Genomic DNA, 15527 nt, shown 5'->3' on the forward strand with positions numbered 1-15527 from the left:
AAAAAAAAAAAAAAAAAAAAAAAAAAAAAAAAAAAAAAAAAAAAGAACCCCTGGCTGACGGCATGGCTGAGCAGCAGAGATGAACTCTACGCAAATGGACCACCTCCCTCTGGAAGACAAGGCTGAAGATTCCCGGAGCTCTTGTGAACCAGGGCTCAGGGTAGAGGTGAGGAGAGGGCAGTGCTCATACCTAAAACAGTTTGCTTGATACGCAATGGCGGACAGGCATCTGGAATCGCAGACAACATCAAAATGATGGGCCCTGCAGGCTCCTTCAAGTGGCTAGAGTAAGTTTCCAATTTTTTTTTTTTTTTTTTTTTTTTTTACCAGAACCAACAACAAACAGCACAGAAAATCATTAAGTTTAATTGTCTTGTAAATAAGTAACTTTATGAAGGACTATTAGAGATTGGGGCAAATTTGGATTTGTGCCTTGTTGCTGATGGCATGGCAGAATTGGAGAGAACACTGGAAGCACATTTCACTGAAGACTGGGCAAGCCAGTCCTCCCAATTTTAGAACCCCGTGAGGTTCACTTCAGAACTCTGTAAAGTTGAGCTCCAGAAACTCCAACTTGTCTAATTAATCCCTTCAGGTTGCAAAAGACTTCCTGCATCATTTGTTTCCTAACTGTTTACATTCTGTTCCGAACAGTGAGCTCCAGATGCCACAAATCTCTTATTTTAACTAATTCCTCTAAGTGAAAACCTGGATTACCAAGGGAATACTCTACGATGCCTGTAATATACTATGGCTGTAATCCATTAACTGGCCAAATTTTCCCTAAAGGTTCCATTCCTATACTTCCTTTAAAGAAACATGACTTTGGATCATTCTGTTTTGCAAATGGAATAGGCCAGTTTGAGACTCAAATTCCTTTATCTGTAATTGTTCAACTGTTTCACCTAACTTGAGAAAATGATTAGGAATCCTTTCAAAATGTTGGTGGCATTTTCAGTCTATTTGTAGCCTTTGATATTCCCTAAGCAGACACCATCAGTGAACTGCTGAATCCAGATCAGACAGCTGCTGGGTGATACCTGCTCATGTGTGAAACCTCCAGGGCCATGTGGCCTTGTGTGGCAGCTGCTAGCAACATGCAGCTACTGTGCATGGGAAACGTGGTCAGTCCAGACTGAGATGTGCAGTACCGGCAAAACCCACTGAATTTCAGACTTAGCACAAAAGCATGAATGCAAAATATCTCATTAATACTTTTTATATGAATTACATATTGAAATAGTAATGTTTTACAGACACTGGTTTAAATCAAAGAAATTTCCTGTTTCATTTTTTAACCTGCCTACTAGAACATTTTTAAAAGTACATATGTGGCTTGCATTGTATTTCTGTTGAATAGCATGCCTCTAGAGTTATGCACTCTGTGGACACACTAGCTATACAGGAACAGGGTTTACTATTCCTGGGCAGAACCTCATCACTAGGATGGCACAGGGATTGGCAGCAGAGCCCCTGGGTATGAGTTCTGACTCAGCCATACTAGAGCCCTGTGACCTGGGCCTCTCAAAGCCTTAAGATCCTCATCTGGAAATGAGTTTCGATGATAGTGCCAACCTACTAGCTGCAAGCCTTTAGGAGAACAAAATCTGCTGTCTGCAATGCTATGGTGTATTGTGGGGTGGCTGCAGAAGGAGAAGGCCTTCCCAGAGACAGATGATCAGGGCTGAATGGCCAGCACGTAGCAAAGCCTCAGGGCCGAGGGAGACTCCAGAGGTTTACAGGCACCAAGGCTCTTTCCCTCTTGTTCAAAAGCACAGCTTGCACCATAGATCACTGGATGAATATAATGTTGCCGGAGTGTTCCAGGCAATCTCTAACTCGAGACACAAGTATGCAATTTTCCCTTCCATCCTCTGGATCATATTCATTCATTCATTCATTTATTAATTTATGATTTAACCACTTGCATGAAGTGAGAGTGATATTTTGGAAATATTTTCAAGTGTATTTTTAATCCCTTTACTCTTATTGTGTGGGGGCTTTGGAACTGTTAAAGCACAACATGCTTTTTCAGCTTTGACTGTCAAATTGGATATTTTGTTTGAATCTGTGTCAAGTCTATTGTCTTACTGGGGCAAGATCTTTCATTAATTAATTCACTCACTCACTCAGCAAATATTTATTAGGTCCTTGTTATGTACCAGCCACTTCTCCAGATATTGGAGATAAAGCAGTAAGAGCCAAGCATTACTGAGAGAGAGAATTTTTTTTTTTTTTTTTTTTTTTTTTTTTTTTAATTTTTGGAGCTCTTTCTCTGTAATAAGAGCCAGAGCTGATGGGGTGGACCCTAGATTTTTTATGTAGACGAGGTCTTGGTTTGAGAGAAAGAGGAACTGGGAAAAAAGCCTGTATTTTCCAGTCCTAGTGAAATGGGAGAGAAAGAATGTGTCAGAAGTGGAGCAAAAGTCAGAGACCAGGGTCCTCACTTAATTTTTAGCCCTTGGGCACCACACCTCAAGAGGTTGGTGGGGGGTTGCTTTAGAAACACCCAGATGGCCATGGGGAGGCCCAGGGACACTGGAGCTGGTGGAGTGCCTTGGCAGACCCTGGGAGGTCAGCCCTTGGCTTGAAGCTTATCCTGGCTGTTACAGAGGGCGTGATGGGACACCAGTAGGCCAACGAGCCTGCCGTAGTGCTGCTGCCTCCCCCAGTTCCTTCAGAGAGCGTGAGGGACTTCGAAGTGTCTGTGTACTCAGCTGAGGTGTAGAGGTGCTAAAGTCAGTGGGCCAACAGAACTCAAGGGTCAGAGAGCAGAGGTGGAGATTTCAAGGCCAGAGGCAAGCAGAGGGCATGGACTCCAGCAGTGGATGCTCTAACCAGATGGACCTCAGTGGGTACCAGTTCAGACAGCAGTCCAGCCTAGCCCCATGCAGCAGAGATGAGCATCCAGAGGGCTTGTGTGGCTTGTAGGACCAGCCCTCATCATTCCCTGCTTCCTGGAATTGCAAAGTCCCTCTCCCCCACGTGTCCAGCTCCATCTAAGAGAGGAGCTGGGACAGAGGCAATCTGAGAGACAAATCACTTTACCTTAAGGGACAGTTTAAAATACAGCACTGGGCTACGTTTACTCAGCTGGACGAAAATGTCTTTATGCTCCTGCCTTGTAGTAGGTAGGGCTAGGGAATCAAGATCAGCTCAATGATGAAAAACAACCAGTAATTTTTGGTAGATACACGCTTTGTGGGAGTGAATTCACATTCTCCCTGCACGCGTCTGTCCACTAATTCATTCAACACACATGTACGGACATTCACCACTGGACAGGCACTGAGCTGGGTGCTCTGAAAGTAACCCCTGTGAGGCATGCAGGCAGAGCCTCTGGGGGCAGGGGACTGTGAGCCAGTAATCCGAGTGTGAACTGCTGAGTGCTGTGACAGGGACATCAGCAAAGCACCAGGGAAGGGGGAGCTGAGTAACTCTCCCTGGAGTTTGCAGAAGGTATTTCCACTCCCAGCGAAACGGGAGAGAAAGCAGTAACGTGGAAGCAGTAACATCTGAGGGTCTGAACAGAAGTCTGAGTGCTCCAGATGCCCGGGGGCATGGTGATTTAAGTGGAGGAACGGCTCCATGCAAGGGCCTCAACGTGCACCAGGACAGGGAACATTTAGATAACTGCAAGAAGTTCCCTGTAGGAGGAACAAAGGTTATTTTCACGGAAGTGCAGGAAGTGCGGCTGGGAGGCAGATGGGGGCTGAGGACCCTGGGTCCTTTTGTAGGTTTTGTCGTTGTCAAGAGCAGTGACACAGATGGGTGTCATAATCCTATGTGCTTTCCATCATCATCATAGTTCACATCTCACCATGTTCTATAAACATGAAGTAGGTCATGACAGTCACAAGGGTTCACTTTATGTTTCTTTTAACTGGACTTCATCTTAGAAGGGAGGAAAACACATCTGGTCTGACAACTTCCTAGGGACACTGCTGCCAAAAAGATGGACGGTCCGAGATCATTCAACAAATGTCAACCACTGGATTATTTGTCTGATCTGAGCCATAAGCTTTTTCTTAATGGCCATACAGAAAGTAGTTACCCCCTAAGAAGAATACCCCTTACCCTACTGACAACTCGTAGGCATTACCTTGGGCCACCCAACAGGGTGGCTGAGGACAGAGCTGGTGGTAGAAGGAAGGAAGAGCAGTGTGCGTCTCACTCACCTGAACTTTGACTTGGAGATCCGGTGGCTGAAAGAGAAAAAGGAAATGTTACCAAACACACGTGCATTTAAAAGATATTCAACAGTCCCAGGGAAATTTGATGTTCCCCAGGTAACTTCGTGTAGGTGCTGGAAGGAGGCATGGTGTGAATTAGAACATCTAAACACTATGTATTTGAATGTGGAGACTGAGGTCTGGCCCAGCTAGCATCTTCTAAGTACAATCCTTGCTGTAGAGGGAGAGTACCAGGTCCTCAGGGTCTGCCTAGAAAGTTCTATGAGGTCAGGTTAGGAAGAGCTGTATCTTGAGAAAAGCTGCAGAGGAAGAAAAGGCCTCTCCTGATGACAAGAGGACCCCAATAGCAGAAAAATCACAGGCAAGAACAGGTCGGCACAGACCTCACAGCTGTCTGCCAGAGCCCAGCTAGAGTGGGGTTATGAAGGGAAGACCAGCAAAATGAGCCAGCCAGAAATGGAGGGGCCACAACAGCCCCCACCCAAGAGCTACAGAGGGGGCCTAAGGAGCCAGCCCCAGATGCAGAGGAGAAACCCAGGATGCTGACAGTCACGTGCAGTCCTGAAGACCTGGGAACTTCTGGGCAGAAGCTCAGGGTGGGCGTGAGGGTGGCTGCCTGGAATGGTCATTGAACAGGGAGGGGGTTCCATGGAAAGGCGGAACCTTCAAGGAAGTCCTGAGCCTCCCTAGTTCACGTAGGGAAGAGTGCACGGGAGGCAGGAGGCTGGGAGAAGAGGGCAGGCGGGAGAGACTGTGAAAGAGAAGTGTGGAGGAGAGGAGGCTGAGCCAAAGAGAGAGAAACAGAGTGAGAGAATGTAAGCAGTTGAGGTAATTAGAAGGCACCTGTCAGCTTGGCTTTGGTGCTAGAAGGGCGTGAACGCTGGGGATAGTGCAGGTGGTGACAACGTTCAGATGGAGAAGCCGAAGAACAGAACGCAAGTTAGAGATGAAGAAGGCAACAGACAGTGGTGGAGCAACAAGGAGAGGCATGGGGAAGAAAGGCGAGAAGGGAGTCTGGGAGGCGACTGCCGCAGGCCTGCCATGTCCCAGCCCGGCACACAGCGAGCTGTGTCGCAGAGCAAGAACATGCCAGCCCCTCTCGTTATTTCTTATTAAAAAAAATTAAGCCAGAAGATGTGACAGGTGGCAAAGCCATCGTGCATGAGATAATTATATCTCTGGGGCACTGCGAATCAGAGCCAAGTGCCTTTACTGCTCCGAACCGTTAGCTAATAACCTCATCCCACCCCCATAGACTGCCTGTGAGGGCTGGAGGGTTTAATCACACGTTAACAGTGTGTGGGAGGGGGACTAGGAGCCCAGGGCAACACTGTTATTTACAGCCACAGTTTAACCAGCAAATGAATGTTTCCCAGCTGCTAACTGGGTGCTGGGGAACTCAGGTGCTCTCTTCTCCAGCGGGCCCATGCTGAGCCCCAGACCTTCAGCGTCTCCCCAGGCTGCTTTTGGGTGGTTGCCTCTCCTTGCTGTTACCCATAAGCCCAAGTGAGTGGGTGACCACGGCCTTCAGCTTTGTCACTCCGACTCCAAGCCTAGCCTGGTCCCAGGCCTTCTTTCAGAAACACCTCAGTAGTCCTGCCTGGGGTGCCCCTTGATGACGACCACCGGCCCTTTGCCATGAGGCATTCTCTTGCTCGCAGTGCAAGCAGGTCACAAGTGCAAGTGGGCTCTGAAAAGCTCCTCTCTGGGGAAACCTAACCCTGAGTGTTCGTCTCCAAGGGAAATGACCCTGGGAAGCAGGACTGGCGCTGGGGGTGCTAGAAAAGGAGGTCCTGCTTCAAGCATGGTCGTGGACTGCAGGTCCTTCTGTGGCATCCGGGCACATTCTGAGCAAGAAATGGACAGAGCTTTCTTGTCTGCTTTGTGACAGGTCCGGATGGATAAGCCTGGGCACCACACTTAAAGACTGATTTTGTTGCTATTGTTGCTATTCTCTGGGATTGTGAGCACAATTTTAGGTTCGCGGGGACCAAAACCTCATCCCCTTTTAAAGGCTGGCACTTTTGACAAGCAACCGCCGAATGACTAAGTTCCATGTTGGGCAGGCTCCTCTCCTGGAGAAGGGGAGGACACTGCTCAGCGGCGTTTGTCTGGAGACCGAGGAAAGCTCCATGCCCGTGGGGAGCTGAGGTGAGAACTCCGTGACATCTGAACTCCTTGGTTCTTCCTGCTCCCTTTGCACACCTTGGAGTTAATGCTAGGACCTCTTTGCCTCCTGGGAGGTGGCCCAGGGTTCTGGGCTGGAAAGGTGCTCCTGCAGTGAGAGGACGCAAGCCAGGAGCCCGGGTGCCTTGGTGCCATGGTGCTGGTCCACATCCTAGGCCGGTTCACTGTGGCCAGTGCCTCCCTGCTACTGATCTTCACAATCTCCAAAGAACCCTGAGAACAGCTGGGGGCTCTGGCTTCTCCATGCCCAGTGCACTCAGAAGGCTTCCTGGCTTTCTCCACCATCGTTGTTCCAATGAGGCACCATTCCTACCTCAGGTTGAGCGGATTCTTGTAGAAGAGCGAGGAGGGAGAGAAGGCTGGTGAGGAACACGAGACCATCAGAACAGTTCCAGTGGGTGGGAACTGAAGTTCATGCAACGCCAGATACTTTCTCCACCCAGGACTCTAAGAGAAACCTTCGGAGAGACCATGATTTTCCTTTGTGCTTTTCAGGTTCAGAATTAGAGACAAGCCCCAAACTCTTTTTTTCCCCTAGTTACTCAGTTTGCATTTGTCATTATCTGAGAAATATTTGAACTTCTTGAGAGCTATTTATATTTTCAGCCTCTCCCCTCTTCTTAGAGGAACGAGTGCCATATGTTTACTACCTGCTGTGTAAAATAGTATTTCCCTGAATTGTCCCAAATTTGCCTTTAACGTAAGTCAGATGGCACTGCAGTCATCATCCACATTGACAATGCGTCTGACTCAGCATCCTTAACTCTGGGACTTCCTCTCCAGCACAGCTCTTATTATTGGGAGGGTCACATCCTGCCCTTGCCACGGCATAGGATTCCTTCCACTCGTGGGTACTGAGCTCAGATGCTCCATGGCTCTGGCCAGAGCCTCCCTTTCTATGATCCCTCCTGCTCTTTCAGAGGACCCAACCTTTGTCCTCACTGGATCCTCCCCATCACTCACACCCTTTAACACCAGGCTTGACTACAGTCATGGCAACGTTGCCCTCAATACCACAGAGACTCCACACCGCCTGGGCCTTCTGCTGCGCCTGCATGGCTAAGCCCCACCCTGGGTCACCCCGCTGTCTCTTTTTAGTGCTCTCAGGCTGCAGAGTCTGCCAAAAATATGGCTGACTGCACATTTATGATATCAGTCTCCACCGCGGCATCAGTGCTGCCCAGGAACCTTTGGGCAACCTCTCGATGACTCACTGGTTTCAGTCTCCGTACTGTCCTTCAAGTTCCTGTGGCCCCTGACCCTTGCTTTGGGAGATGAGATGGCTGAGTTCATTCGGAGTGACTCCTATCACTGACCCCTTCATCAGAGCCTGTTTCTGATTCTATCTTCTTTACAGAACTGTAGGCCTTGAGAGCTGGAAGGGACCCTTAGATACCATGTGGACCTACAGTTTGCAGTTTCTCCAGGTGTAGAATGCTTTCTTCACATGAAATCTTGCACCGCTGCAGGTGGTTTCCGCCCCCTGCCCCAGCCTCTGCTGAGATGTCAGTCCGACCCTTCTTTTTCCCAGAGGATGAGGCTGAGGCCCAGAGCAGAGCGCTCTGGCCAAGATCCCAGGGCTAGCTGGAGGTTGATGGGCACTAGACTCCGGGACTCCTCTTCTTTCATTTTCCAATTAGTCCCAGGCGCACAGAAACTCCTCTTTCCTGAGCAAGTTCGGTGCCTCAAACTGTCTTTGCTGTCGCCCTTCTCCTCTTCAGAAGCAATGCCTTCCTGTAAGCACCTGCTTCCCCTCCAGCTGGTTTCGCCTCTTCCTGCTCTGTGACCTCTTCCTTGCCTTGAAGCTTGCCCTAGCTTTCATTACAACAAAGGCCAGCACTTCCCACACTCATGCTACTCCTTTTCACATGCTCCCATCTTCCTCCCTGTCCATGGCCTCACTGCCTGAGTGAGCACCCTGTTCTGGCCCATTTCCACCCCTTCTCCCTCACTGAGACCGACTCCCAAGACCAGAGCCCTGCAACCCTTAGGGGATAGCACCCCAGAACACACACACAGCACAGCCCCTCTTTCCCTCTGCAGCCCGAGCTGCCGCCACACTACCTCGCGCCTGCGCCAGGCTCTTGCGGCTTCTCATTCCTCCCTGCTCTTTTCCTGACATCGCAGTGATCCTTCAGGAGCTCCGAACTAACCAAATCAACCTCCCGCTCAGCTCTGTTCGGAACGCCCTTCAGTGACTTCTCACACTCTTCTGATGCAGACCCAAATGGTTAACGGTCTGCCAGGCCCTCAAAAACTCACGTCCATCCTTCTGTTCTCAGCTGGAATTTTAATTCTGCAAAGAAGGCTTTCCTAACCTGCCAGTCTAAATCAGAAACCTTTGTTATCAGCCCGACCTTACACTTACTTTTCCTTCTCAACACTTACCCCAATTTAGAGTTGCCTATTTATTTGCACAGCGTCTCTCCCACACTAGACCGTGAGCTCCAGTATGATGGCATCAATTTCCTCCCCTGTTGTGTCACCACCACCTAGCCTAGCACCAAGCTGGGCAGACTGTGGAACGAATGCACAGATCAACAGCTCTGTCCTGAAATTCCTCCTCCCGCGCTTCCAGGCTGGCGCTGCTGCCTCTTCTCCTAACGTTCCTTTGTCTGTTTCGCTTGCTTGGTCTTCTTTTTCTGTGTGTCCATTTCCCAAGATTCAGCCCTTGGTCTTCTGTTTTCCACTTCACTCTGAATAACCCCGTCCTATCACCTCATTGGTGGTTTTCATCCCGGCAACCTCAAACATGTGCGGCCACCCCTGTTCAGAGCTGAGCCTCGGACCTCCGTATCTCGTGGTCTCCATGATACCTGCAGGTCACTCCAACTGGGCTCCTGCTTCAGATTTCACTTCCGCCTCATTATCCTCTTCCCTAACTGCGATGGCTCCTTCCTCTTCATTACCTCCACCTGCCTGCCCCTGCTGCCATGAAATACCATGCTGTAGTTCTTTCCTCCCTTCCCCCAACAGGAACCATCTCCATCCAGGCCTTCTTACTACCTAGCAGTCCTCGTCGTGACCTCATCTTATTACATAAGACTTTTAACCCTTAGCTTTAAAGATCCTGGTCACTCACTGTCCCCTCAGACCATCACACTCAGTCTCAGTTCCCGTGCTGCTTCTCCTGCCAGGAATGCTGGCAGAGTCTTGGCCCATCATTGTCTGGGGCGGGGTGGGAGGTCGAGAGATGGGGAAAGACCACATTTTATTAGGGGCATATTATAATTCTGGCATGTGACTCAGCATTTTGTATGCACAGAGTACGAATGTGGCTAAACATGGGGCTAACAGGGACCATTTCCCAGCGCTCTCCAGGCTGCAGAGCACGTGCTCTGAGCAAACGACAGATCCACTGGAGACTGCCAGCCTCCATCCGCAGCGGAGTATCATGTTTCCTTCCTAACAGAGCCTCAGGCTCTCCTGAAATGTACTGTCCGGTGACTTCCTGGTGCCAGCTCCCTGGTCCCTCCTGGTATGTGACTCAGGCCTGCTCAACAGCCAGAGTTGCAGGGCCTTTGATCATCTCTCTAAGCCTCGTCTTGGTGGCAAGACGACAGAAAGGCCTAGAGCTGACGGACTTTGAAGCCTTCCTACGGGCCTTTCCTTGAGTTGCTGTTTGGGACCTACTGCCAGAAACTCAAGTACTTGTTTTGTACGATTCCAAAAGAAGAGGTTTGCACTGCTGCTTAAAAATGTAATTAGCATCGTATGTTAACAACATTTTGACAAGAATTGCTTCCCGGCAATGCTGAGAAATCTGCAGTGCAGACTCCCGGGTGCCGCTGTCAGAGTGAGTGATACTGAAGCCCCATGCTCCCCGGAGACAGCGGCTGTGAGGGCTGCTCTGGCCTCATCCTCATTCTCCTTCGCCCACATGGGCTCCGAGGCCATGCTCAAGGCCAGCATTGCTGGTTTAGACTCTTTCACAGCTCAGCGTTGTGAAAGGGCTGTGCTCGCCCAGGCTCTCCATCATTCCACAGACGAGGAGGGAGGGGGGATGCTACTTCCCAGATGGAGCGATTCAGAAATGCACTGTATCCGGGACTGGTCTGACTCAGAGCCTCTGTTTGCAGTTCTTCCAGCGGCCAGGGTGAGTTTGCAGTCGTGACGCCCCAAGGCAACAGAACAGCAGGCTCCACTGCACTTCTGCTTCCCTTACTGGCAGGATGACAGAGCTTCAGGTAAGGACCCACATGCTGGTCATCTCCCAGCGCATCTTCTCACCTGTCTGCTTCCCTCCCAGGTCACGTTTATCAGAATGGAAGGGGTGGCCAGCAGGACTCAGGACCCTAACCTCGTCAGCTCTTTGAAGAGGGGTAAAAGGGACTGGAGTGAAAGAAACAGACTTCGGGGCCGCCCCCTACACACACCCCCTCTATATTTCTCAAATGTGAAGAAAAGTAGCTCAAAACCCAAGAGTCAGCGCCCCCGAAGAAGTGCTGAATTGAAGACGAGCCTTGATTTTAAGACTCACCCCCAGCCAGGGCCATCCTCACCCCAGAGCCCTCTGCTCCCCATCTTGGTTCCCACCTGAAGTTTGTTTCTTGCCACCGGCTCTAATCTCTGCCTTTCCCAGTGATGAGCCAGCCCATTGTGATTTCCAGATGCAGCTTTTCCACCTGTGTTCCAGAAAAAGCCCCAGCCCCTGGGCTCGCCGTGCCTACTCACGCCAGCCTGGCCCCGCAGTTTTCTCCCTCGATGTCACCTCCAGCCACGTTTTCGGTGTTGACGGACTCGGTCTCACTGGTGGGCATGCTCACTGCAAGAGTCAAAGGGAAGCAGAGCAAGGCATTGAGGGTGGGGAGAGAAGGGAACAGAAGAGCATTAGTTTGCAACACGCTCACCGCAAGACCCAGTGCGGGTTGGCAGAAAGAGAGCCTGTGTGCACCGGCTGGCTAATCCGCACGGATCCCCTTCACTGACACGCCTGCTGCTTGTCCAGGGCAGGTTTTGCTGCCAAGAACACTGTAAACTAATGGAAGTATGGGAGGATATCTGGTAATAACAGCATTTTACCTTACAGGATACATCCTGAAAAAACTGACCACTGAATCTCTCCTCTCCACTCTGTGGACTGGAAGAAGCTGCAGAGCCTTTTCCATTTGCAACTACCACTTGCCATAGAAAGAGGAGCTTTCGTGAAAAAACATTCATTTTCCTTACTTCATCCCACCCACCATCTCTAAGGGGCTCCATCTCCAAGAACAGGGACCAGCCTGTTTGTAGAAAGGGCGTGCTTGCTGCTGGGTGGACAGAGGCCTCCCCTTTCCGGCAGTTGGTTACTCCCAGGAGCACGATTGAGACAGAGGGCTTGAGGGAAATGGCCATTCCCAGAGCCGTGCACTGAGACTCAAACTAGCCCTGGAGACATCAGGAGTGAGGAGTGGAAGTGTGCAGTCCACACGATTATGTTTACTTGTGGTCAGAAGACAGCCTGTACGGATACTATTTCCCCTTTCAGCCACCCTGACATTCCCATGTCAACAGGTTGACTTGGATATAAGCCGTTTAATTCAACTTGTCCACCCTCCTCCCAAGGCAGCTGTGGGCTGAATTCCCAGAACGATGGGAGTTTTCTAGCTTAGAACCCAGTTTGGTGGCCTGAAAGAAGTCATTATTATTATTATTATTATTTTTTCTTTTCTTCTAAATAAAAGTTTAACTCAAATAATTTTTCTTCACCTTCCATCACTCTCTTACTATGACACAATGCGTTCCTTAGTTCTGTAACCCTTATTCTTTAGAGTGGCCATCGTATGCTTGGTCTGGTTCTGCTGTTCCTCCAGAATAGAACCCCTCATCTGCTGAGAAAGCCACCCGCCCTCAGCAGACACAGAATCTGCTGTTAGTGAGGGAGCGGCCTCCGGTGACAAGTCCCCGTGAGGCTGCCAGCACCCAAGAAACACTTCTACTGGTCGTACGGATAATGTTGATGGATGTGGATTTTTCCTGGTGTCCTTTCCTTCGGATTAAGACAAGCCAGGTTGGTGAGAAGAGAATCATTTCAAGCATATGGAAGATACAAATGAAGTCCACGACTTACCGTATGTTCGACTGTTGTGTATGAGAGACCTCTCTGACCTTTTTAATAAAATTGAATTTAAAAAAATCCAGATGTCATTTCATAGAACTGTAGAGCTGGGTGAGGCTTTAGAAACTTTCTGGCTCTAACTCGTCCTCCTCACTCTGCAGGAGAGGAAAGTGAGGCCAGAGAAGGGATGTGATGCCCGCAGTCACGTGGTGTGTTCGAGGAGGCCTGGGACCAGGGCACAAGTGTCACACCCCCTGCACCATGTTCATCCTGAGTGCCCCAGTCTCAACCGCCTCTGCACTCTACACCCTTGGCAAAGACAAGCTTCTTAAAGCCTACTAGGCTCTGGGAGCACCATAGGAAGGCAGTGAGTAGCCAAACAGGGGCACTGAATTCCACAGCATTACACTCACTTTATAGTCTGAAGTCTGGAGGGGCTGGTGAGACCAGCCCTTAGGGGTGGTTTCAGGCCTGGGAGCTGGGAAAACGGACCTTCAGAGCTTGCCAAGGGCCCTGCTCAAACCACACTAAGGAAGCCATAAAATGGAAGCACTCTCAGTCTTCCAATCCATCTATCTCCAGCCATCTCAGCCCTAAGATTTTTTAATTTTAATTTTTTATTTTTTAGCTCTCCACCCTCTGGACATCCTTGCTTGAAGGGCCAGGCCATGTAGAAAAAGTTCTGTGACTCTGTGACACTTGGTTCCCAGAGCCTTACGTGTGAGTACAGTGCTGTGGAGGTGGCGGTGCTAGGCTTGGAAAGACAAATGAACTTGGAGGGGCAGGCCTGGGCACTAGAAATAAGGACAGCACCTTCTAAATTGAGGCACTGCCTATACTGGTTCCAACCGCGCATTCACAGTGTCCTTACTCCAGGCCAGCACTGCCCAAAGGAAGAGCTCCTGGAGGAATAGCTCTGCCAGTTGTCACACCCACTGACTTTATACATATGAAGCAATGACAAGGCAGTGCCGTTGAGGGGGACAGGTTGCCATCCCTTCACAAACACACGGACACACACACAACATATATAGGTACACATATATGCACACACACAGAACTACTGCGGCACAAGCCATCAAGAGAAACACCCTCCCGTTCTGTCTGGTATGGACCCATACACATTCACACACACACAGCACAGGGCGACATTACCATGGGTTTCTGTGGAATGACTAAACCAAGCAAACTTCCCTTTCTTCTGATCAAGCATGCCCGCCAGAGTGCCTCCTTTCACAGACAAGATGGTCAGTGTCAAGAACCAGGAACAAGACATCAACAGAGCACACAGCCACGGGCAAAAGAAAGAAACAAGGAACTCAGCTTTCACAGAGAACATCCATTTTTATCACAGAAAATAAAGAAAAAAAAATTCAAAGCAGTAAATCAAAACATATAGGAAAACAACAAAATAGAACCAAACCCCCAACTCACATGAATTAACATCACAAAACAAATGATGACCCTGGAGAGAAGGAATTACTCCAGGAGAGAGAGGCTATCTGGCATATCTAATGAAAGACTTTGAGAGGGCTTCCTAGGAGGGGGCTGGTACTCATCCCTGCTGCTTCCTTAGGGAGCTGTTGCCCTTTGCAGGCTCAAGTGGGGTCACTGCTAAAGTCTAGCCATAGCCCTGGTATCTTCTTCATCCCTACCCAATAGCCAGGTGACTTGTCTCCTCCCTCACATGGGACCACACTGCAAAACTTTCACCTGTAGTGGATTCAAGGGTTTCCTCGCTATTTGCACCTGGATAGAGTCACTCGTAGGTGGAAAAACAACCCATTGACCTGCTTGCTCCTTTGTTCAGTTCAAAATTCCATTCTTTTTATTTATTTATTTATTTTTTGAGACAGAGTCTCGCTCTGTCACCCAGGCTGGAGTGCAGTGGTGCGATCTTGGCTCACTGCAAGCTCCGCCTCCCGGGTTCACGCCATTCTCCTGCCTCAGCCTCCCAAGTAGCTGGGACTACAGGCACCCGCCACCACTCCCGGCTACTTTTTTGTATTTTTAGTAGAGACGGGCTTTCGCTGTGTTAGCCAGGATGGTCTCGATCTCCTGACCTCATGATCTGCCCACCTCGGCCTCCCAAAGTGCTGGGATTACAGGTGTGAGCCACCACACCTGGCCAATAATTCAATTCTATTCAGCAAAGACCCATCAAAGGCCTAGGGCTCATACCCAAAACATATATGTGTCTGCTTTTAATTAGTTTAAACGGGCCAATAAGTTGTTAAATTGCCTGTCAATGGGTGGTCATTTGAGGAAGTTTGTAAATAAGGGAGAAGAATTCTGTGAGTTCTGCTGGGTCTGGGCTACAGCTGAAGAGGAGAGTGCTCTAGAAGAGTGTGAAGACACTAGCCACTGCACAGGAGAGTGTGAAGACCCCAGCTACTGCACAGGAGAGCATGAAGACACCAGCCACTGCATGGAAGAGTGTGAAGACACCAGCCACTGCATGGGAGAGTGTGAAGACCCCAGCTACTGCACGGAAGAGTGTGAAGACACCAGCCACTGCACGGGAGCGTGTGAAGACTCCAGCCACTGCACGGGAGAGTGTGAAGACCCCAGCTACTGCAAGGAAGAGTGTGAAGACCCCAGCCACTGCAAGGAAAAGTGTGAAGACCCCAGCTACTGCACGGGAGAGTGTGAAGACCCCAGCTACTGCACGGGAGAGTGTGAAGACCCCAGCTACTGCATGGAAGAGTGTGAAGACCCCAGCTACTACACGGAAGAGTGTGAAGACACCAGTCACTGCATGGGAGAGCATGAAGACACCAATCACTGCAAGGGAGAGTGTGAAGACACCAGCCACTGCATAGCAGAGTGTGAAGACTCCAGCTACTACAAGGAAGAGTGTGAAGACACTAGCCACTGCACTGGAGAGCATGAAGACACTAATCACTGCATGGGGAAGGAGATGTTCTGTATGAACTTGGAGTTCTGGATGTCAAATGCTTTAGCTAATTGCTCAGATAAAGTTTTCCCATTTCATTTGAAAGAACTGGCATGAGCTGTGCCTCTGCGAGGTCACTATGCAGGGTGCAAAAGGAATTGTGGTTTTTGCATTGTTGGAATTTGCCGTTTGGTATTGAAATATGTTCTTAAAT

General features: G+C 49.6%; 1 protein-coding gene across 19 annotated transcripts in view; it reads right to left on the reverse strand.

Moving 5' to 3' along the window:
* CACNA1C (calcium voltage-gated channel subunit alpha1 C) overlaps positions 1-15527 on the reverse strand; it is a 639436-nt gene that overhangs the window by 132327 nt on the left and 491582 nt on the right. For all 19 annotated transcript variants that reach the window (XM_025400899.1, XM_025400905.1, XM_025400901.1 and 16 more), the window contains exons 10-11: positions 11055-11145; positions 4179-4205 (exon numbers count right to left, since the gene is read on the reverse strand). In XM_025400899.1, coding sequence (XP_025256684.1) covers positions 4179-4205; positions 11055-11145 — 118 coding nt within the window. The remainder of the gene's footprint in view (positions 1-4178; positions 4206-11054; positions 11146-15527) is intronic.

This window comes from Theropithecus gelada, chromosome 11 (genome assembly GCF_003255815.1).
Source record: "Theropithecus gelada isolate Dixy chromosome 11, Tgel_1.0, whole genome shotgun sequence".
NCBI lineage: Eukaryota > Metazoa > Chordata > Mammalia > Primates > Cercopithecidae > Theropithecus > Theropithecus gelada.